General features: G+C 44.0%; 1 protein-coding gene across 2 annotated transcripts in view; it reads right to left on the bottom strand.

Moving 5' to 3' along the window:
- b3gntl1 (UDP-GlcNAc:betaGal beta-1,3-N-acetylglucosaminyltransferase like 1) overlaps window positions 1-24481 on the bottom strand; it is a 218849-nt gene that overhangs the window by 170814 nt on the left and 23554 nt on the right. The window contains exons 5-6 of one of the 2 annotated variants that reach the window (XM_033044054.1): window positions 21803-21868; window positions 13795-13890 (exon numbers count right to left, since the gene is read on the bottom strand). In XM_033044054.1, coding sequence (XP_032899945.1) covers window positions 13795-13890; window positions 21803-21868 — 162 coding nt within the window. Of the gene's footprint in view, window positions 1-13794; window positions 13891-21706; window positions 21712-21802; window positions 21869-24481 lie in introns of those variants that run through there. The other variant, XM_033044055.1, reaches the window with a different exon arrangement.

Genomic DNA, 24481 nt, shown 5'->3' with positions numbered 1-24481 from the left:
ATATATCCTACAAACCTTTGGAGTGTTGGAGGAAACTGAAGATCTCAGAGAAAACCCATACAGGTCACGGGGAGAACGGAAAACTCCGTGCAGACAGCGCCCGTAGTCAGGATCGAACCCGGGTCTCCGGCGTTGTTAAGCGGTAACTCTACCGCTGCGCCATCGCACCAACCACGTACAAGATTGAGTACATTGGACTTGAAAAATGTCTTTCAGGCCAATATAATACGGAAGCCATTTTTAAAGTATAGAGTATAGAAGCTGGGATGTAATGTTAAAATTGTACAAGGCATTGGTGAGACCAAATCTGGAGTATGGTGTACAATTTTGGTCGCCCAATTATAGGAAGGATGTCAACAAAATAGAGAGAGTACAGAGGAGATTTACTAGAATGTTGCCTGGGTTTCAACAATTAAGTTACAGAGATAGGTTGAATAAGTTAGGTCTTTATTCTCTGGAGCACAGAAGGTTAAGGGGGGACTTGATAGAGGTCTTTAAAATGATGAGAGGGATAGACAGAGTTGATGTGATCAAGCTTTTCCCTTTGAGAATAGGGAAGATTCAAACAAGAGGACATGACTTCAGAATTAAGGGACAGAAGTTTAGGGGTAACATGAGGGGGAACTTCTTTACTCAGAGAGTGGTAGCGGTGTGGAATGAGCTTCCAGTGGAAGTGGTGGCGGCAGGTTCGTTGGTATCATTTAAGAATAAATTGGATAGGCATATGGATGAGAAGGGAATGGAGGGTTATGGTATGAGTGCAGGCAGGTGGGACTAAGGGAAAAAAATTGTTCGGCACGGACTTGTAGGGCCGAGATGGCCTGTTTCCGTGCTGTAATTGTTATATGGTTATATGTTATATGGTTATAAATCCAAATGTTTCGCCTATTTCTTTGATATTCTTTGCATAGGATTATGAATGGCGTTTTTAAAAATGGGTAACAGAGGGTGGAGACTGAAGTGGATGGGGTGGAGGTTGAATAGAGGGCAAACACCAGCATAGATCTGCTAACTCAAATGATCGCTTTCTTGCCATAAATAGCATGCAACACTTCACTGCAGGTTGCAGTATTGTGACAGAGAGCAGTTGCATGCCACAACTATCTCAGTGGCAGCGAGTCACACCATTTAAACCACAGTCGCAACTTTGACTTCACTTTTACAGTAAAGACGTCATTACTGCTTCTTGTTCGACACTGACCTGGTCTCATTCTCCCACACCCCTCCCACATTTAGTTATGACTAGTATAATGGTAAAAAAAATAATAGAGCCACCCTGTTTTTCAAATAGTTTGCATTTGTCACTGTGGTGAGAGGGTGGTCACCCATTTAATGCAGGAATGGAAGTGCTATTCTTTCTCTCGTAGGGTTACGGGCCTTTAAATCCCTCTTCCTCAAAGAATGGTGGAAGCAGGGAGAAGCAGCAAGCTGGGGTCAGGGGTGAAAGGTTATTGCAGGCAGGTAGGACAGCTGGGTTGAGGTAACAATCAGATGATCCACGATCTTATTAGCCTGTGATACATGTTGTATTTAGCGAAATTGTTATGCCCTACGTAGTCATTATTTAGCAAAAAGATATCACTTTGTGCAGCTCTAAGAGAACAGAAATTCTTCAAGTTGGGGCATTGTTTATAGATTCCTACAGCGTGGAAACAGGCCATTGCCCACACCGACCAACATGTCCCATCTACACTAGTCCCACCTGCCTGCGTTTGGCCCATATCCCTCTAAACCTGTCCAATCCATGTATCCATCCAATGTTTCTTAAACGTTGAGATTGTACCTGCCTCAACTATCTCTACTGGCAGCACATTCCATACAGCCATCACCCTCTGTGTGAAGAGGTTACCCGTCAGGTTCCTATTAAATCTTCCCTCCCTCACCTTAATTTTGATTCTCTTTAAAATAATATCTTACTTTCGATATCCCCCCAATCTGGCAACTAAACCTCGCGACCTATATCCGGTCATTTCACCACACATGATTATTTTTGAAAGCACAAAAGGCACAGTAGGAAGAGACCATTCAGCCCATTTTGCCTGTGCTAGTCGTGCCATCTCTTTTCTTGCTGTTCCTTCTCGGTACTATAATGCTTTCATTTATTAGAAGCTAAATTCTATCATTTAGTTTGTATCCCAGCCCCATCTCAGTCATCATTCTAAGCCAATTTGCCATTCTTTTACAGGTAACACAAATTAATTTGGAAGACAACCCCAAAATCAGGATATTGTCATAAGTAGTAATAAAAGCATTTTATAGTTGGAACTTCCCCTGCAATTCATTCCATTGAAGTCTTTATGCTGCAGCAAAAGTCTCTGGAAATCATGGTGTCATTTACACTTGGACCTTCTCCTAGCTAACAATGATCGCTCCTACATTTTCCTTGAACTTCCCATCCCCTTTGATGTCTCGTTTTCACACCTTACACTTCCTTATCTCTGTGTCTCCCTCTCCCCTGACCCAGCCTGAAGAAGGGTCTCGACCCGAAGCGCCAACCATTCCTTCTATCCGGAGATGCTGCCTGCCCCACTGAGTTACTCCAGCATTTTGTGCTTATCTTTGGTTTAAACCAGCATCTGGAGTTCCTTCATACACTAAGTAGTTCCGTCACTCTCTCCACTTTTAGTAATTGTTCTTTGTTTTCAGTCTGTGCTTTTGATGTAATTCATTCCAATACTGTGGAGGTACAATTACCAAATAGACTAATTTTTGTGTATTTTCCAACATACAGATAAAAGTCGACTTATGGACGTTTGTAAATAGTACCTGTTGGGTACCACGGATGGCCTTTACAATTTTGCTCCAATTTACAGGTGTCAGAGGTTATGGGGAGAAGGCAGGAGAATGGGGTTAGGAGGGAGAGATAGATCAGCCATAATTGAATGGCGGAGTAGACTTGATGGGCCGAATGACCTAATTCTACTCCTATCTTATGACCTTATGATCTATCCAGAGATGCTGCCTGTCCCATTGAGTTACTCCAGAGGTAAGGCAGCAACTCTACTGCTGTGCCACCGTGCTGCCCAAATTGTTTCAGTTCATTTGCAATTTCAATATGAAGCAGCCCACCATCCTTAATAATTTCAGTTTGAATTGGACCTTCATATTGTGTTTGCAAGTTTTACCAATGAATTTCATTATCTGCACTCAGTTTCAGTTTCAGGCTACTCCTACATGGTGTCACTGTGGAAACAATCATGGTACTGAACCGAGTAGGAGATTACGGTTTGGGAGAGATTACATTCTCAAGGTTATTACTGTTTGCCAAATTATGATCAACGGTCCTTGAAAGCCAAAGTTATAACAAAATGTGTAACCGCTCAATAAAACACATCCATGTGCAAGTTGAAATCTTTCTTTAAAGCGAAAATTGTGGTGTATAGAAGTCTGACACATGGGAAAATTATTTTCTTAGCAAATTATCGCCAACAGAGAGAGGAGAACATGTCCCTTATTTATAGAATGCTTTAATTCATAGTCCATTTTTAACAGATGAAATGGGGTAAAGGAAAGAGCATTCACGTCGCGGCCCTGTTTGCACCAACCATCACCACGCACAAGAAACGCAAGACAAACACCATTGTATGCAGATGCCGAGAGTGTGTTTATATCTGGCTGAACAACTTCTAATCTTGTGTGTGGACTCGATATGAAGAAGAACAGAGGAAATGGTCTCTACAGCCAAGAATGGCTCATGTAACTCAGACCACCCGTAATTCCGCCATTACAATGGAACATTCAGCTTCCCAAAATGTCCGCCGCATGGCCTTCCTCAGGATGGAGAGTCATGAACACATCCCAGAAACAGGGCACTCACCATGAAAAAACCCTTCTCGTTCCCCATTACAGCTGAACGTAGGGAGTGGAAGACCCTGATACTGTTCAAAAGCCCTGAGATATTACTCTGAGCCTTATGGACACCAAGTCAATGGCTGCCTGTTCAATGCAAGCCAGCAATCCTGCCAGTGCCACCGTACCACAAAATCAAAATAGATGAAATCTTCCATCAGAGTAAGAGTCAAGAGTGTTTTATTGTCCTATGTCCCAGATGAAATTCTTACTTGCTGCAGCACAACAGAATATGGAATCATAATAGATAATATAACAAAAACTCAGAAAAAAAAGAACAACCAATAACAGTGCAATAATAATAATAATAATAGTCTATTGTAGATCAGAGCTTATGAGGTTGCCGTGTTTAATAGCCTGATGGCTGTAGGGAAGAAGCTGTTCCTGAATCTGGACGTTACAGTTCTCAGGCTCCTGTACCTTCCTCCCGATGGCAGTGGTGAGATGAGTGTGTGGCCAGGATGGTGTGGGTCTTTGACGATGTTGGCTGCCTTTTTGAGGCAGCGAGTACAATAGATCCCTTCGATGGTGGGGAGGTCAGAGCCGGTGATGGCCTGGGCAGTGTTTACAAATTTTTGCAGTCTTTTCCGCTCCTGGACATTCAAGTTGCTGAACCAGGCCACGATGCAACCAGCCAATATGCTCTCTACTGTACACCTGTAGAAATCATGAGAATCCTCTTTGAAATACCGAATCTCCGTAATCTTCTCAGGAAGTAGAGGCGCTGATGTGCTTTCTTTATGATTGGATCAGTGTGCTGGGACCAGGAAAGATTGTCGGAAATGTGCACGCCCAGGAATGTGAAGCTTTTGACTCTCTCCACCATCGTCCCATTGATGTAAATGGGATTGTGGGTCCTCATCCTTACTCTTCCAAAGTCCACAATCAGTTCTATGGTTTTGCTGCTATTGAGAGCCAGGTTGTTGTGCTGGCACCATATGGTCAGTCGGTGACCACTCGTTCTGCAGTGGGCAAGAAATTCAGAAATAGCTTCTTCTTTTTTCGTGTCCATCTTCCACGTTTCAGATGTTGACATCGCTGTCATCGTCCGTCCTGAAAAGGACGCAAGCTTCCGGCGACAACCAATGGGAGCCATCACTTGTCGCAATAGATCAATCAATCAGTTTCATTCGTCACTTGCACATAAAGTGCAAGTGAAATGAATTGTGCACCTGTAGATAGGGCCACAATACTGTGGTCAGGAAGATGATGTGGTAGCAGAAATAGCTCGGGATACTTCCAGTTTCCAGCCCCCATGACGTGGACGCACCTGCTATGGGGCCAGAAATATAGCAAAAATATGCCATGGCCACCTGGAACAATCCAGTGGAGAGGACGCTGAGAATTTCCTCTCCCTACCTGACCCCTCATTATGTGAATTAAACCATTTCATAAATAAGGGGCATGTTTTCCTCTTTCTGGTGGAAATAATCTGATAATTTCCCCATCTGCCAGACCACATGACAAGAGGTTTGGCCAAAGATCTGGAAAGCTCACTCTGTAAATACAGTGGCTATCAAACACACCCAGCTATGATGTAGTGTCACTGAGGACTCGCTGGAAATGGACTCTGCAGGTGATGATGTCCTCGTACGTCTACCTCTCTACCTGTACTGTTTAGGTTATTGTCAACATACCTCGGAACATGTGACGATAAACTAAACCCTAAAGGAACATAAAGAAAGATACATTAAAATACAGAAGACTCGAGGTCTGGACACAAAATACTGGACTAACTCAGTGGGTCAGGCAGCACCTCTGGAGAAAAGGAATAGGTGACGTTTCGGGTCGAAACCAGTCTGAAGAAGGGTCTCGACCCAAAACGTCACCTATTCCTTCTCTCCAAAGATGCTGCCTGACCCGCTGAGTTACTCCAACATTTTGTGTCTACCTGGGGTGTAAACCAGCGTCTCCAGTACCTTCTTACACTGACTACAAGTCTAGCTGTTTAATATTTCTTTAAAATTCGACTCTCAGAATGTATGCATTTAGTTAGATTAATGCCCAGAATGAATGTACATGAATGGCAAATGGACAATTGATACAATGGACAATTATTCTGGTCCACCGCTGGAACTATGTACAGAGGATGCACAAAGACCACAGTATTGTGGCCCTATCTCTGATTGTTCTTTCCTCAAGGACAGTGTCCTAATTAAATCCATGTTCACTTTAAATGACGCACTTCTAGCCTGAGAAACAAAGAAGATTTACCAATTTGAGACAATTTTATCAGCACTGTGCTTCTGACACTGGTTACAACAATGACAATGCACTGTGATACAATGGGGTTGATACTCATGGAGGTGGATTCTGTTGTTAGACATAAAATGCTGGAGTAACACAGCGGGACAGGCAGCATCTCTGGATAGAATAAATGGGTGACGTTTCTGGTCAAGACCCTTCTTCAGACCCGACCCTTCTCGACCCGAAATATCACCCATTCCTACTCTCCAGAGATGCTGCCTGTCCCGATGAGTTACTCCAGTATTTTGCGTCTATCTTCGGTTTAAACCAGCACCTGCAGTTCCTTCCTACACATGGATTCTGTTGTGCTACATCTGTTTCACAGATTTGTCCTTCAACTGATATGATATTTGAAAAGGGAGTGCCAGCCATCTTATCATAAGAACAGTGAAGGCTGGCATCAAGTATATTTTTAAGATTCTGTGCAAATTGCATTCCAGACAGAAGCGTTAGTTTTGCGGGGGCATAACTATGCAATAGTGCATTGGCCACCTGCTTTACGACGGCTCGTTAAAATCCAAAGATTTTTAGTTTAGTTTTGTTTAAAGTTTTGTTAAACAGGCCCATCGGCACACACCGAGTCCGCACCGACCAGCGATCCTTGCACATTAACGCTATCCTACACACACTGGGGACAAATTACATTCGTTCTATTAACTTGTAGATGCTAAAGTTTGAACAACGTGGAATTGTTATTTTCTATCTAACCTCTTTTGATCTTTGACCAAAATCTTGGGAGGAGTTTGCACGTTCTCCCCTTGACCTGCATGGATTTCTCCGGGATCTCTGGTTTCCTCCAACATTCCAAAGACGTACAGGTTTGTAGGTTAATTGGCTTTTAATTAAAATTGTAAATTGTCCACGAGGACAGTTCAAGTTCAAGTTCACGTTTATTGACATGTGTCCCTGTATAGGACAATGAAACTCTTGCTTTGCTTCAGCACACAGAACATAATAGGCATTGACTACAAAACACATGAATAAATAAATTGATGAAGTGCAAATAACAAATAATGGGTTATTAATGTTCAGAGTTTTGGCCGAGCCAGGTTTAATAGCCTGATGGCTGTGGGGAAGTAGCTATTCCTGAACCTGGTCGTTGCAGTCTTCAGGCTCCTGTACCTTCTACCTGAAGGTAGCAGGGAGATGAGTGCGTGGCCAGGATGGTGTGGGTCTTTGATGATACTGCCAGCCTTTTTGAGGCAGCGACTGCGATAAATCCCCTCGATGGAAGGAAGGTCAGAGCCGATGATGGACTGGGCAGTGTTTACTACTCTTTGTAGTCTTTTACTCTCCAGGGTGCTCAAGTTGCCGAACCAAGCCACGATGCAACCGGTCAGCATGCTCTCTACTGTGCACAGTGTGCGGTGATCGTTGCTTGGCACGGACTCGATGGGCCAAAGGGCCTGTTTCCATGCTGTATCTCTAAACTAAACTAAGAATTTACTGGTCATAAACTCTCAGGAGAGCGCTCGGTTTTAACCATTTATTCTTGACACTTATTCAAGTCTCCCTACCCTGTGCCAGCTTGACACAGATCCAGGGCCTTTCTATGGAAACAGCTCGGAGTGGTGAAAGGATGATGGAATTCTCGCTCAAGACCTGAAAAGCAGCCAAATGCCTTCTTGCAGGAACCATCCCGAGGAAGAGAAAATGTGCTCCCTTCCAAAAGCACCGAGGGAAAGGACAAGCCTGCTCGGCTGTTCATTATCTGCCATTCCCTTCTGCCAGGGCAACACACAATACAGAATCAGATGGGGTTTTTTACCAAAACTCAATCCAAGGTGCAGCAGCCTCCAGGATGAGGACAGGCTCTGCCTTGCCAAGTCCCCAGGCCAACAGTAACTGAAATTGACCCACTCCCCACTGCGAACAATGGATTTACTGGACTATTCCACTCCGCGAGGATACTCTTCACTTACTAATGATGTACTGACAAGAGAACTGCTTATTTAACATCTTGGTTTCTTCATCTGACATGCCAAGAGACACATCAGTAGGCCAAGAATGTTTGCATCCTCCAAAATCAACTAATGGCGATTAAGTCAACATTTTCAATATCATTTTTGATACATTTACATGTTTTGTCATGCAATCTGATTAAAACATACAATGTTGTTGGTTCTCTGCCCAACCTGACGTGGCACCATCTAATGAAAGAGTCAAAGGTCAAGAGCGTTTAATTGTCATTCGCTCCGACAACGAAGCAATTTACAACAAAAACACCAACTTACCGTAAAATATAGAAACTGGGCCATTTAACCGACTGGGAAAGATTTCTACATTTCTACTAAGTCAATGGGGAAGGAAAAGCACAGACTTTGCAATCGTGGGAATGGAGGAAGACTCACTGTGAAGAATCGTCCGGGAACTGGGCCCATTTAAACTTTAGAGATTTAGCGTGGAAACAGGCCCTTCAGCCCACCGAGTCTGTGCCGAATCAGCGAACACCAAACTATCCTACACACGAGGGACTATTTACAATTTTACCAAAGTCAGTCATCCTACAAACCTGTACATCTTTGGAATGTGGGAGGAAACCAGAGCACCCTGAGAGAACCCACGTGGTCACAGGGAGAACGTACAAATTCCATACAGACAGCATCCCGAGTCAGGATCGCACCAGGGACTCTAGTGCTGTAAGGCAGCAACTCTACCGCTGAGCCACTGGTCTGCCCTTTTCTAGCAAGCTGTTATATGTGAATGGAAGTGTTATTAGTAGATCTCTTGGAGTGGGTGAACAGTTTATTTTACAGAAGAGGGAAGTCTTGGAGCCACAAAACCGCCTTAGGCCAGTCACTGCCGCTACACCCATATCCATGAGGTGTTTCATTGAAGCCAATTGAGGTCGTACGCCACGCTGCGTGTTCATGGGTGCTCCCATGCTTGAGTGCACAATGAATGCAGGACATTTGTTCCCCACTCGCTGGGTAAACAGACCAGAAGAAAACAAATGGAGCAATAGGCCAGGTCATGTTCACTGCCGACCTACAGTTCTATAGAGAGCCACCAAATAGCAAGAGCTAGTTTTTGAAAGAGGGTTTCTTCAGAAGTGTCTCGACCTGTAACATCACCCATTTTTTCTCTTCAGAGATGTTGCCTGTCCTGCTGAGTTACTCCAGTATTTTGTGTCTGTTTTCAGTGTACACCAGCATCTGCAGTTCCTTCCTACACAACAATGTGGAGTCTACTCCCCAGACAGCATCAATGGTGCTGAAATGGAGGTGATCGAGAGCTTCAAGTCCCTTGGCGTAAATATCACCAATAATTTGTCCTGGAACAACCACCTTGAAGCAACACAAAGGAAGCACATCAATGCTTCTACTTCCAAAGCTTGACATATCTCCAATGACTCTTAGCAGCTTCTACAGATGCATCATAGAAAGCATTGTATCGTGGGGTGAAGCCTGTATGGCCGTGAGCAGTCGCCCAAAGATGTTGTACCTTTTTCTGGTCACCACTGGATTTTCACCATTTTGAAAAATTTTTGGCGGCCTGCTGCGACAATGACGGGTGTCGGCAAGTCGCCGAAAAATTTGCGTAAGTGGGACAGGCCCTTCAGGATGTATCACAACTTGGTTTTAGCAACAGTCCTGCCCAAGACTGCAAGGAACTGGTGGGAGTTTTTAAAGTAATAATAATAATTTATATAGCGCCTTTCTAGAATACTCAAAGCGCTTTACATCGCATTATTCATTCACTCCTCAGTCACACTCGGTGGTGGTAAGCTGCCCTGGGGCAGACTGACGGAAGCAAGGCTGCTAATCTGCGCCTACGGCCCCTCCGACCACCACCAATCACTCACACACATTCACACACAGGCAAAGGTGGGTGAAGTGTCTTGCCCAAGGACACAACGACAGTATGCACTCCAAGCGGGATTCGAACCGGCTACCTTCCGGTTGCCAGCCGAACACTTAGCCCATTGTGCCATCTGTCGCCCCTAAATAAAGTAGCCCAATCCCATCACACAAACCAGCCTCCTCCTGCCTCACTCCCCTCCTGCCTCACTCCCCTCCTGCCCATTCCACACTATCTACACTTCACATTTTTGATTGCCTTGGGACGGCAGCTCCCATAATCAAGCATGATTTTCACCTTGGTTACTCCTGCTTCTCCTCTCTCCCATTGCGCAGAAGATACTAATGCTTGAAAGCACATGTCACCTGATTCAGGAACAGGGACAAAGTGCTGGAGTAACTCAGGATTGGAACCCTTCTTCAGACTGGAGCCCTGACCCGAAACGTCACCCACCCACCCACCCATGTTATCCAGAGATGTTGCCCGAACCGCTGAGTTACTCCAGCACTTTGTGCCTGTGTTCGTAAACTAGCATCTGCAGTTCCTTGTTCCTAGATTCAGGAGCAGCTTCGTTCCAGCTGTTATTTGAATGGTCCTCCCAGAAACTAGAATGTAGGTTGACCTCCCTCATTGTAGACCTTGGACTTCTCTTTTATCCACACTTCCTCTAACTATGATGCTAAAATGCTGTACACTGTATTCTGCGCTCTGGTGGTTTACTCTTTCCACTGTTGTACTTTGCGTATGGCTTGATTTACTTGTGGCTTATGTATACTTGATTATACTCATGTATAGTACAATTTGCACACAAAGGTTTTCACACAATCCCAGTAGAGGTCCCAACACTAAGCCAACACCCACAGCTACAGTGCACAAGTTAACTTGTTCTGGACTAACGCACCTGAGCACACACAGCAGGGTGGAAGTACAGAACAAGCTGGTAATTATTTGCCAACACATTTCGCCTCTCGCTCGGCTCTTGCTGCCCAAACCACAATCCAGGCTAATACCACTTCCTCCTTGTATATGTATTACATTATAAAGCAGTGAAGACCCGAACATAATGCAGTTTATTGTTAGTGCTCAGAGGAACCATGCAAGCAACCTGATAACACAAGCTTACATCTTCATCATAGAATGAAGATAGACACAAAAAGCTGGAGTGACTCAGCGGGACAGGCACCATCTCTGGAGAGAAGGAATGGGTCGAGACCCTTCTTCAGACTGATCTGAATGAAGTCATAGAATGAAGTCCTTGATCTCTAGTCATGTCCCTCACAACATTAACCCGCATATCACTTGCTCCTTCCTGTTCATGCAAAAGCACATCTATTCTGGCGTCATAGAGTTATAGAGTGTCCTCTGTTATAGTCATAGAGACCACGTAGCATTGAAACAGCCCATCATCTCATCTTGCCCTTGCCGACCAAGATGCTCTCCAAGCTTGTCCCCTCTGCATGTATTTAGCCCATATCCCTCTAAACCTTTCCTATCCATGTACCTGTCTGATTATCTTGTAGATTTTGGTATTTTTCCTGCCTCAAATACCTCCCCTTAGCAGCTTGTTCCATATATTGTGAAGACGTTGCCCCTTAGGTTCACCAATTGATACCCAGGAGGTACCAGCCATTTGCAGAGCAACTTATAGCCTTCCTCACTAGTTGAAACCTTCAGCTTTTACTTTACCCAGCCTGAATGTAAAGATTAGTTCTCCAATAGATATGCCAAACACCAAAGTTTGAAGGTAAGAATTGTCAACTGCAGCTTTAAACAGAGGGTGCCAACTTTGATGAATTCTCAAAATGTTGCCAAACATCCTGATCAGCAGGCAATGGACAGGTTGGTGGACAGAGTGCTTATATAGAGGCCTAGAAACATAGAAACATAGAAACATAGAAATTAGGTGCAGGAGTAGGCCATTCGGCCCTTCGAGCCTGCACCGCCATTCAATATGATCATGGCTGATCATCCAACTCAGTATCCCGTACCTGCCTTCTCTCCATACCCTCTGATCCCCTTAGCCACAAGGGCCACATCTAACTCCCTCTTAAATATAGCCAATGAACTGGCCTCAACTACCCTCTGTGGCAGAGAGTTCCAGAGATTCACCACTCTCTGTGTGAAAAAAGTTCTTCTCATCTCGGTTTTAAAGGATTTCCCCCTTATCCTTAAGCTGTGACCCCTTGTCCTGGACTTCCCCAACATCAGGAGCAATCTTCCTGCATCTAGCCTGTCCAACCCCTTAAGAATTTTATAAGTTTCTATAAGATCCCCTCTCAATCTCCTAAATTCTAGAGAGTATAAACCAAGTCTATCCAGTCTTTCTTCATAAGACAGTCCTGACATCCCAGGAATCAGTCTGGTGAACCTTCTCTGCACTCCCTCTATGGCAATAATGTCCTTCCTCAGATTTGGAGACCAAAACTGTACGCAATAGGCCTACCATACTCTCCCTTGCTAACAGCCGTTACGCATATCAGTGGTCAAGCTGAAGGAGTATGGGTATATAAGGTTGCTAGTTTGATCTAATGCTCAAAGTCACTGCTTTAAAACTGCTCCTGCAACCTCCCCATAATGGAAGAAAAGGCAGTGAGGGTCTGCAGGCTTACGAAGCAGTCAATCAAGATGGTGCATCGACTTGCAGACATCTCATGCCCCTGTCCCCGAAGGCAACAGGTCACCTGACCGACTCAGGGTGGCACAGTGGCGTAGCGGTGAAGCTTACAGCGTCAGAGACCCGGGTTCCATCCTGACTACGGGTGCCGCCTGTACGCAGTTTGTACATTCTCACTGTGACAGCGTTGGTTTTCTCCAGATTCTCCGTTTTCCTCCCACATCCCGAAGATGCACCGTTTTGTAGATTAATAGGCTTCGGTAAATTGTCCATAGTGTGTAGGATAGAATTAGTGTGGACAGGTGAACATTGGTCAGCAAAGACCCGGTGGGCCAAACGCTCTGTTTCCATGTTGTATCTATAAAACTAAACGCGCCACTGCCCATGGGCTAGAACAGATCATTCACACATTTACAGATAAATGGAGGAGAATAAATATGGCTACAGAATCTCGAATTTCGAAGTGCGTGCGTGCGTGTGCGTGTGTGTGAACACAACTTCCTGAATTCCAGAAGGTGGCACCAGGTGAGAGAACAACACATCTAAATTCAGAACACACACAACATTGGTGCTGGTGCTTTATACAAGTTATTTCTAGCATGTTTCAAAATCAGCTCCAGGAAACCAGCATGCTAACAAAAAGGAGAACAACTTCAACTTGGCTCCCACAAGCGTAATCAAAGTGCCTGTAGCTGGCGTAGACTTAGAAACATAGAAGCATAGAAATTAGGTGCAGGTGTAGGCCATTCGGCCCTTCGAGCCTGCACCGCCATTCAATATGATCATGGCTGATCATTCAACTCAGTATCCCGTACCTGCCTTCTCTCCATACCCTCTGATCCCTTTAGCCACAAGGGCCACATCTAACTCCCTCTTAAATATAGCCAATGAACTGGCCTCAACTACCCTCTGTGGCAGAGAGTTCCAGAGATTCACCACTCTCTGTGTGAAAAAAGTTTTTCTCACCTCGGTTTTAAAGGATTTCCCCCTTATCCTTAAGCTGTGACCCCTTGTCCTGGACTTCCCCAACATCGGGAACAATCTTCCTGCATCTAGCCTGTCCAACCCCTTAAGAATTTTGTAAGTTTCTATAAGATCCCCTCTCAATCTCCTAAATTCTAGAGAGTATAAACCAAGTCTATCCAGTCTTTCTTCATAAGACAGTCCTGACATCCCAGGAATCAGTCTGGTGAACCTTCTCTGCACTCCCTCTATGGCTATATAGACTTGTGACCAGTTCCTTACACACCTCCTACATAACAGAGATGTTAATGCTGTCCTACCTGAGTCAGCAGCTGCTCCTGGGTCAGGCTGTTAATCCATTGTGTATATCGCTTAGTTGAGCCCTCTGGTTCTCTCTTAACTTGGCAACCAATTACCTAGGGTATAAAAATACAATTCACCCAAGCTATTCTTTAAAATAAAAGAGGTAAAATGAAGAAAATATTTTGAGAGCTTTCAACTGAATTCTTCAATTCACTCGCCACCTAAGAGGAACCAAACCAGTTTAGTTGCTCAGTGGGAGCAGCAGCATCTATGGAGCGAAGGAAATAGGCAACGTTTCGGCCCGAAACCCTGAAGGAAATAGGTAACGTTTTGGGCCGAAACCCGGAAGGGTTTCGGGCCGAAACGTTGCCTATTTCCTTCGCTCCATAGATGCTGCTGCACCCGCTGAGTTTCTCCAGCATTTTTGTCTACCTTCGATTTTCCAGCATCTGCAGTTCCTTCTTAAACTGTTTAGTTGCTCTGTTTGTCCAATACTGGAGAGGTCACTCTGCTAAACACTGGGAAGAATAAAGGTTTGTTACTAACACCCATGAGAGAGAAGCGAGTGTCACCAAACTTCTGAATTCTCTGGGGTGGAACCCTCTCTAAGACAGACGTGAAGCTCACCGTTTGACCTGTTTTTACAAAATGTTAAATGGTCAGCTCGACATAGATTACAAGACCTACACCAAACCCAAACCAATTAGGAGCAGGCGAGGGCATTCGATCCAATTTGTGATCCCAGCTACAAAGACAGATGTGTACAGCAATTCGTTCTTCCCACGCACAATTAAAGCATGGAATAATCTCCACCCAACTATAGTTACCCAACCAGATGCAACTAAATTTAAAGTAGCTCTTTCTTCCCAATAACCCTTTCTGGCTTAAGCCCTCCCTTCACCACCTCCAGTTTAAATTCCATTTGGAATATTTTGGAGGACCAAGAAACCAAGAACCAAGGTTCAGTCACAACTGCAAACTCCAGTTCCTATGTATCAGCTCTTTCCCCGAAGATGATCCTACACCAGGCTCACTAGGGTCCCATTTGTGGTCCTTTTGGGGTCCCAGATGTTATCAGGCAACAGTACCATCATACCAACAACTAGAGAGCAGTCCTGAGCTACTATCTACCTCATCAGAGACCTTTGGACCATCTTTAACCAGACTACTGGACTTTATCTTGCACAAAACATTATCATCTTTATCCTGTATCTGTACACTGTGGATGGCTCGATTGTAATCATGTATTGTCTTTCCGCTGACTGGTTAGCACGCAACGAAAGCTTTACACTGTACCACGGTACACGTGACAATAAACAACACTGAACTGAACAGACCTTAAGAAGGAATGACCAGTTCTGCTGTTCCTTCCACCTCTTGAACATGGACGATCCCCTCTGCTGCCTAAATGCTCAACCCTGCCCTTGTTACGTCTGTCCTTTCAATTCTAGTGCTGTGCTGAAACCTCTATAGGTTCTATAGGTTTAAATAACCAAACCACTGCTGCTGTTCATTCTCAAACCTGGCACGCCAGCACTCCTATACTATCTCCCACACATGGATACGGCAGGTTTGGAGGGATATGGACCAAGCGCAGGCAGGTGGATTACTGTAGCTGGGACATTGTTGGCCGGTGTGGGCAAGTTGGGCCAAAGGGCCTGTTTCCACACTATGACTATCCATCCTACGGGTTCATTGTTTCAAATTTAAATTCAATTTCTTAGCCCCTACCGCAAAACTGCGCAGGTTCCTGGTACAGGTACTCCTTAAATTGTTTTTCTTCATGCATCACTAATTTTAATTGCTCTTCCTGTCCCTTCAATTGTCTGATTCAGGAATATACTCCCTTATTTGCAGAAATTGTGGTTAAGATACCTGCTGGATCATAGACATATGACTCAACAGACGTGTAGGTAAGATCTAATTTGCTAATCCGCTGTGTGTACTCTGTAACAATACCATGGCAAAACTATAATCAGCTATAATAATGACATTATTAAGAGGCTGCAAAGTACCAGTGTGGATGGGTCTGTCACTGCACACCATTATTAAGAGGCTGCAAAGTACCACTGGTGGGACGGGTCAGTCTCTGTGTGACACTGGAGAGGAGCACTAGTGGGCTTCAGTCTGTCTATGGTTAAAGAGTTTAAAGGACAATTCCAAACCGAAATGTCGCCGTCCATTCCCTCCCCAGGTGCTGCCTGACCCACATGAGTTCCTCCAGCACTTTGTTTGAAACAGAAAATAATGTTGTGCCAGGAATACAAGAGCCATACATACCGACACAAATTTGCTACGTAAATAATGCTTATATATACTGTACACAAGGTATATAAGACTAGACCATTACAGCAGTAATGCTGCACCTGCAGAATAAATATATAGATGTAAACTACTGTACTGTTGGATTGCATCACAGCTTGGTTTGGGAACAGCTCTGACCTAAACCACAAGAGCCTTTTATAGTTTACGCAACATTGAGGTAAGGCATCGAAGGCTCTTGTAGACCACAACAACCGGTGACGCCACACCTGCAGAGCACACACATGGATGTAAACTAGTTGGAGACATTTCCTATGTCAACATCAGGAAGCACAACTGTTTTCATAGTTATTAAAGCTGAATGTTCGTCTGGGCATCACTGCAGTTTTTTTTAGTTTAGTTTAGAGGTACAGCGCGGAAACAGGCCCTTTGGCCCACCGAGTCCGCCTCGACCAGCGATCCCCGCACATTAATACTATCCTACACCCACTAGGGACAATTTACATTTATACCAAGACAATTAACCTACAGCTTATTTATTTCTGCTTTAAATAAATACAGAGGTTCCACATCCTTCAAAAATTGAGTTTTCCAGAAGTTCCTCACTCTCTGAAGGTGGAATCTTTGCCCAGTTTTTTTTGCTTATTCTGAAACCATGTCCTCCTGCTTCTAGACGTTGCTGCCCGGGTAAATACCTTCCCTACATCTGATTCTTCTAAACTTTAGAGAATAGATTTGTTTCTTTTTGGTTTAGTTTAGTTTATTGTCACGTGTACTGAGGTACAGTGAACAGTTTTTGTTACATGCTAAACAGTCAGCGGAATGACAAGACATGATTACACTCAAGCCATTCACAGTGTACGAATACATGAAAATGGGAATTACGCGATATTACGTTTAGTGCAAGATAAAGTCCAGTAAAGTCATATCTTTGATAGTCCGAGCGTCTCCAATGAGGTAGATAGTAGTTCAGGACTGTTCTGTAGTTGTGGTAGGATGGTTCAGTTGCCTGATAATAGCTGGGAAGAAAACTGTCCTTGAATTCGGAGGTAGACAAAAATGCTGGGGAAACTCAGTGGGTGAGGCAGCATATATGGAGCGAAGGAAATAGGCGACGTTTCGGGTCGAAACCCTTTCTCAGACAGGCTGCCTCACCCGCTGAGTTCTTCCAGCATTTTTGTCTACCTTCGATTGTCCAGCATCTGCAGTTCCTTCTTAAACTTGAATCTGGAGGTGTGCGTTTTCACACTTCTATGCGTTCTGTCCAGGGAGTGGCCAGGGTGCGACTCATCCTTGATTATGCTGCTGGCCTTGCCGAGGTATAAATTGAGTCAATGGACTCTCCCACCTTCCCCTGCATTTTGTTAGCAAGAAAATGTTTTTATTTGTCTGCTTGGGTAATTGACATTTTATTCTGAGTGTTTAAATGTTTTTTCCTTCCACCTTGTGTGGAGTCCCGATGCTTTCAGTACTCCATGGGATTTTAAATGCTGTCGTGTTCTTCACGTGACTCTTGAATAACTTAACGTGCATTTACAACCACGACCCAATGTAATGGAAAGGGATGTTGAGCCTGGTGCATGTGAGACCCAGCACTGTTTACAGCTGAAGCTCTGCATCCAGTAGCAATATCGGCAATACCAGAATCAAAGGCTTCTTCCTCCATTGGCACAATAATTCACATATATAGCTGGAGTAACTCAGTGGGACAGGCAGCATCTCTGGAGAGAATGAATCGGTGACTTTTCAGTTCGTTGCAGTCTGAAGAAGGGTCTCAATCCGAAAAGTCACCCATTGCTTCTCTCCAGAGATGTTGCCTGTCCCGCTGAGTTACTCCAGCTTATTGTGTCTATCTGCAGTTTAAACCAGCATCTGCAGTTCCTTCCTACACAATTCATACAAAAGAAAGGTTTTTGGTACATTTTCCAGGGGTGGAAGCTGGAAGAGAAATCTAAATCCTGCTACAAAAGCCCTGAGCACTGTCATGTCTGACACAGGTCATGAATTTCTACCTGTTGTAAGTCGAGCCAGAGCCTTGGCTTTACCAGAGACTGAATGTGAGTATGACTGGCTGGTGCAGGGATGAGTGGAGCTGTCGCAGAGACCACGACCTGTTTATTTTGGCACATTTGGCAGAGCCGTTTGCAGGAAAAATAAAGTATGAATTTACATATTTCTGTTCAGTGCACGCTGACCTCTGATTCCTTCCAACATGTTTTAAATTATGTTTCAGTGCTGTCAACGTGAACTCTGCGGCACACACAATGTTGGCTTTGTCAGCAAGATGGACAGAAAATGGATACTTAGTCAATTAACTGTGGAATTTGACCAAGAGATCTGCTCACATTGATTTAATTAAAGATTATGGTGGAGGGCAAGAGAAACAGCGACAGTGGAGAGACCGTGGACTTGGCAATGTGTGTTGAGCATAGATACATAGATAATAAATATCTTGCAAAGTGTGTTGGTGGTCTTGTTCTAGTCTGACAAGGCTGTGCCAGTGTGTCTTCAGATCCAAGGATTTCACCTTTGATGTTGTTATCAGGAAAAGGATAGTGTAGCCTGAAAGTCACCAATTAGATCGTGTGATAGGAGCAGAATTAGGCCATTCGGCCCATTAAGTCTACTCCACCATTCAATAATGGCTGATCTACCTCTCCCTCCTAACCCTATTCTCCTGCCTTCTCCACATAACGTCTGACACCCGTACTAATCAAGAATCTATCTATCTCTGCCTTAAATATATCCACTGACTTGGCCTCCACAGCCTTCTGTGGAAATGAATTCCACAGAATTCACCACCCTCTGACTAAAGAAATTCCTCCTCATCTCCTTCCTATAAGAACGTCCTTTAATTCTGAGGCTTTTACCTCTAGTCCTAGACTCTCCCACCAGTGGAAACATCCTCTACACATCCACTCTATCCAAAAAAAAGTGCAACTTCATTTCACTTGCACTTTTTGTTGTACCTCGGTACACGTGACAATAAACTAAACTACTAACTACTACAGGTACTACCACAACTACTTCCCTACTACTTTCAACTACTTCCCTCCGGCAGACGTTACAAGGCCTTCTACGCCCGAACCTCCAGACTCAGGAACAGTTTTATCCCAAGAGCTATAGCGGCTCTGAACCGGCCCTAATGAGTGCCCCCCCACCCACCCCCTTTGGACAGTCTCCCTCAGATGGTCACGTCAATCAATTTAGCTTGTTTATTTATGTATTGTATTTATTTACCTTTCTTGTACATCAGTGGAGCTGCACACTAAATCTCGTTGCACTGACGTGCAATGACAATAAAAGATATATTATTATTATTATTATTATTATTATTACAAGTTGAATGGGAAAATTAAGAAATCTGATAAAAGAGTTAAGATACTGAGCTGAAAGAACAGTCTCTAATTCTAGATCGTAAAAAGAAAATTAGTCATATGAAAATTGATTTGCAATGTTTTTCAGATTTTTTAATCAATTGCAAAGAAATTTATTGATAAATAGCGTTAATGTCACAATTTCATTAACATAACCAAATAGCCATGCCTGTTCCACACTCTAAGGTTTCACGCAAGCCTGCAATATGCTGAATCCCACCCAGAGATTATTTTAGACTTATTCAATGGCCCACTCAGTTGTTACTGCAGTGAAAAAGTGTTAACTCTGCATGCAAGTAACGCTAGGCTGTTAACAGTGTGCTCAGTGTTACCCGAATAGCAGGAAGCTGAGACTGAAGAGGCATCAAACAAGAAAAGGTGTCTCATTTCTGCACTTCCTCAGTACAATGATAAAAACTGCAGATAATGAAATAAATTACAAGAATCTACATGAATGCCAAATGATTTGAAAGTTCAAGAGTTCGCAACTGATTCGTAGCTTTAGTGGTTAGAACTTATGATTCATTTACAATTTGGAAATGGAGGGGATGAAAATCAAAATATCTTGGGATTTTTACCAACCAATCCGCATTATGGAAATGCAAATTATTCTTGCTATAATAGTGCGACCTTCCTTTCAAAATAGATCTATTAACATATAGAAATGTGAATGCAAGTCAATCTTTAGCAGGTCCTGACACCTCTTTTGTCAAGAACTTTTATATTGTCTCACTGTCCAATTTCTGCTCAATTTAACATCGCAAATTTTTCTATTCAAATTAATTATCATTTGGACAAACCTATTTGAAAAAGCTAAGGGTAGACAAAAATGCTGGAGAAACTCAGCGGATGAGGCAGCATCTATGGAGCGATGGAATAGGTGACGTTTCGGGTCGAGAAGGGTCTCAACCGCAAACGTCACCTATTCCTTCGCTCCATAGATGCTGCCTCACCCGCTGAGTTTCTCCAGCATTTTTGTCTACCTTCGATTTTTCCAGCATCTGCAGTTCTTTCTTAAATATTTGAAAAAGCTGATATTTTACTCAATGTGTGTGATATTTTCTAAAATTCTAACATTTGCATAATAGGAGCCATTATTATAGCCTCTCATCCTGTTTTAAACTTTATAATGAACTAAATTTCTGCAAAAGCTACGGTTACTTAAGTTATTCCTCTGAGGCAGACAAGTAAAATTGGACAAAAAGACCTTATGTATTGAGTCATGGTGATCAGAGTGATCAGTGGCCAACATGCCCCAGTTACACTAGTCCCACCTGCCTGCGTTTGGCCCATATCTCTCCAAACCTGTCCTATCCATGTACCTGTCTAACTGTTCCTTAAACTATGTGCTCAGATGAGTCAACGAACAAATTAGAAAAATGATCAACAACTTAAAGATGAACTAATCAAGCATAAAATGGTGGGAATAGGTCAGATAATCTCTGTGGGGAGAGAAACCAGAGTTAATGTTTCAGGCACAGATAACAAAGTGTTGGAGGAACTCATCGGGCCAGGTAGCGTCTGTGGAGGGATATGGACGGATGATATACGAGTTCAGGATCCTTCTTCAGACTGGGTTTAAACACCGACCCAAAAGGTCACCAGTTTACCGTGTGTGGACGTGGCGTCGATGGGCGAGAAGCCGAAGTAAAGAAGTGGAAGCCAAATAACCGAACGGAAGCAAAGCCGAAACGCCAACTAACCGAAAGGGGTGGGACGCCTAAAAGCAAAATAACCGAAAGGGTGGGTCTCCAAAAAGCAAACTCACCAAAAAGGCCGCTCTGCCGAAAAGGCATATAGCGGACATGACATTGCCGGGGGGGGGGGGGGGGGGGACCTCCGCGTCCATCACATCACTGGCCAATGGAGACGGGAGGGTGGGGGTCATTTTCCCACACAAGCCATAGGTGACTGGGTAATCTGAACCCGAGCACCAAGTTGTAAGCGGCCAAAGGAGCGCATCCCTCGGGACAGCCCCCACTCTCCCACGGCCACGGCCGCCATGCACCTCGTCTCCCCCGTGCGGCCGCACTGCGACGGGCCGTGTGTCAGCAGCGCCGGGTGGAGCAGAGGTGTGGGACAGGCTGGTCTCTCTGCCCACCTAGAGTCACTTTTGTTTGTTATTGCTTATGTTTCAGGTCCTCTAATTTCCACCATATTTACAATAAAAGCCTGACTCGTGAGAGGGCAGGATGAATTCACTGGCCAGGTTTCTGTGGCTGAGATGGTCTGGAAAAGGACCATGGAGCAGATACAAGATTGCAAGGCTGCAGCAATCTGTGCTGTGTACACAATGAGGGACAAATCGCTTTGACTGTTAAATACGTGAAAAGTGGTAAGAATATAAGATTCTTGACTGCAGGAAATAAGCATCGTCGGTACTTACACATTGAGGGAGCGCTAGGGCTGCATCATACTGTACTCTCACCCTCTGTGGCATCATAACATCATCCTATGGAAAATAACATGTATTTAGTACTTCAGGGCTTATTGCACTTCACACAAATCAGATGTTTAACTGTATACACAATAAAGACTAGACTTGGGCACTGATTGTGGATGATCAGCCATGATCACAATGAATGGCGGCGCTGGCTCGAAGAGCCGAATGGACTCCTCCTGCACCTATTTTCTACATTTCTATTTTGGTCGGCATGGATGAGTTGGGCCGAATGGCCTATTTCCGTGCTGTATTATTATAACCTGCCACGCATTGTCCTGCCTCTCCTCTCCCCCAGCCTTCTTCCTCCTGACCCCACCCCCTTCAATGAGTCTGAAGAAAGGTCCCAACCCAAATGTTTACCTATCATTGTTCTACAGAGTTGCTGTCTATCCCACTGAGTTACTCCAGCACTTTGTGTCCTTTTGTGTAACCCAGTATCTGCAGTTCCTTGTGTCTACATTGCTTTATTAGGGTTATAAAGGCATATAACATGGTAATGATATATGCCTTTATGGTGGGTGATGATCTGTGAGGACTCAGAGGCCATTTGGTCTCCGAGTCCACACAGATCATCACCCACCATTTACATTAACCCCATTCTCATCAGCTGCTCCCAGATTTACCACTCAACTACAGTGACCAGTTAACCTACCAACCCAAACATCTTTGGGACGTGGGAGACAACGCAAAGAACTCGGAGGAAACATACACAATCACAGGGAGAACATACAGACCTCACACAGACAGCACAGGAGATCAGGACTGAACCTGGGTCACTGGCATTGTGCGGCAGTGGGTCCAAAAACTGTCCAACCCTAAGCTTTCAATCAGTTGCGATTAAAAAAGTGTTAATTGTGTTAAATAATTTTCCTTCATTTCAATTTAAGTACTTCAAAAAAAAAAGTCTGAAAAATGGTCAAAAACTGTAAAAGGCTTTTTACTGCTTTGACAACAGGCGAGACTCTCCACATCTTTGCCAGGACAGGATGACTGGGATATTTAAGTCGGAGACTCTGCTCACCACCACCCGTGGGGCTTGGTCAGTGTTCACACTTAAGACTCAAGAGTGTTTTATTGCCACATGTCCAGAAAGGGAACAGTGAAATTCGTACTTGCAGCAGCACAGCAGATGTAAACATAGCACGCTGTAAAAGCCGCAATCGACAAAAAAAAAATGTTCAGTACATAAAGACAAACAAACAATAATAGTACAAAGTCAAAAATAATGGTCCCAAATTTAGATAGCTAAACCAAACTATACAGTTCGGAGCCTGTTCGGAGGTTGTTGTGTTTAATAGCCTGATGGCTGCAGGGAAGAAGCTGTTCCTGAACATGGACATTACAGTTTTCTGGCTCCTATATCTTCCTCCCGATGGCAGGAGTGAAATGAGAGTGTGGCCAGGGTGGTGTGGGTCTCTGATGATGCTGGCTGTCTTTTTGAGGCAGCAACTCTGGTAGATCACTTTGATGGTGGGGAGGTCAGCACCCGTGATGGACTGGGCAGTGTTCACCGCTTTTTGCAGTCTTCCTCGTTTCTGGGCGTTGGGAGTTGCCGAACCAGGCCGTGATGCATCCAGTCAATATGCTCTCTGCTGTACACCTGTAGAGGTTCATTTAGTTGTTGAACCAGTGGGTGTGGAGGGTCAGCAAGATACATCTCTGAGTCATTTGATCTCCAAAGAATCAGTGAACTCATTGTGTAACTCTTGCCACAGCTGAAGATTAAAGGGAATTGTGAAGCATTTCCGATTGGAAAACATTATCTTTCCCTGTGCAATATTTGCAGGAAAGATAGACACAAGATGCTGGAGTAACTCAGCGGGACGGGCAGCATCTCTGGAGAGAAGGAATGGGTGACTTTTCGGGTCGAGACCCTTCATCAGACAAGTCTGAAGAAGGGTCTCGACCCGAAACGTCACCCATTCCTTCTCTCCTGATGCTGCCCGTCCCGCTGAGTTACTCCAGCTTCTTGTGTCTGCCTTCGGTATAAACCAGCATCTGCAGTTCCTTCACTGCACAATATTTGTAGGGGGTTTTCCTGTCATACCAACTTTGTCAATTTGACTAGAGATGAAAAAATATATCTTATATCACTTTACCAGATTTAAAATAAACCAACAAATTTAGAAATGCATTTTGCAAGGCATAAAAAGGGAAAAGTAAAAAAAGCTACGGTTAACATTTAACTGATGTTTTTACTTTTTTTCTACAGAAATTAGAATTTGCCATCTTCGCACAAAGGAGCTGGTTGCAGCTATCTGTTTGCATAAGAAGTATCACTTTGGCAAGATCTGAAGATGTAACTGAAGAAACTGTAGTTCTTTGTTTCTCAAAAACAAAGCTGCTTTTCCTGTAATCTTTGAAGCAATATTTCACTGAAAGATGCTGAAGAGAAAAAAATACATTTCTACAGAATTAAACATCCATAGGATTGTTTGAATACATCCAGATGACTGGCCCAGCAAAGTACAAATGTGCTTATTGTTATTCTCCAAATGTAATCCTAGCCTGTGCTGCTGGAAGCCTCTGGCTTCATTTTATCCAAAACCAAATTGCTCTCATACTGCAGAATTGTTTCCCCATTGAAACACTTCCATAAAACAAGTCAAGGTGCAAGGCACG

This window comes from Amblyraja radiata, chromosome 26 (genome assembly GCF_010909765.2).
Source record: "Amblyraja radiata isolate CabotCenter1 chromosome 26, sAmbRad1.1.pri, whole genome shotgun sequence".
Classification (NCBI taxonomy): domain Eukaryota; kingdom Metazoa; phylum Chordata; class Chondrichthyes; order Rajiformes; family Rajidae; genus Amblyraja; species Amblyraja radiata.
This window is presented reverse-complemented; position numbering and strand designations above follow the sequence as displayed.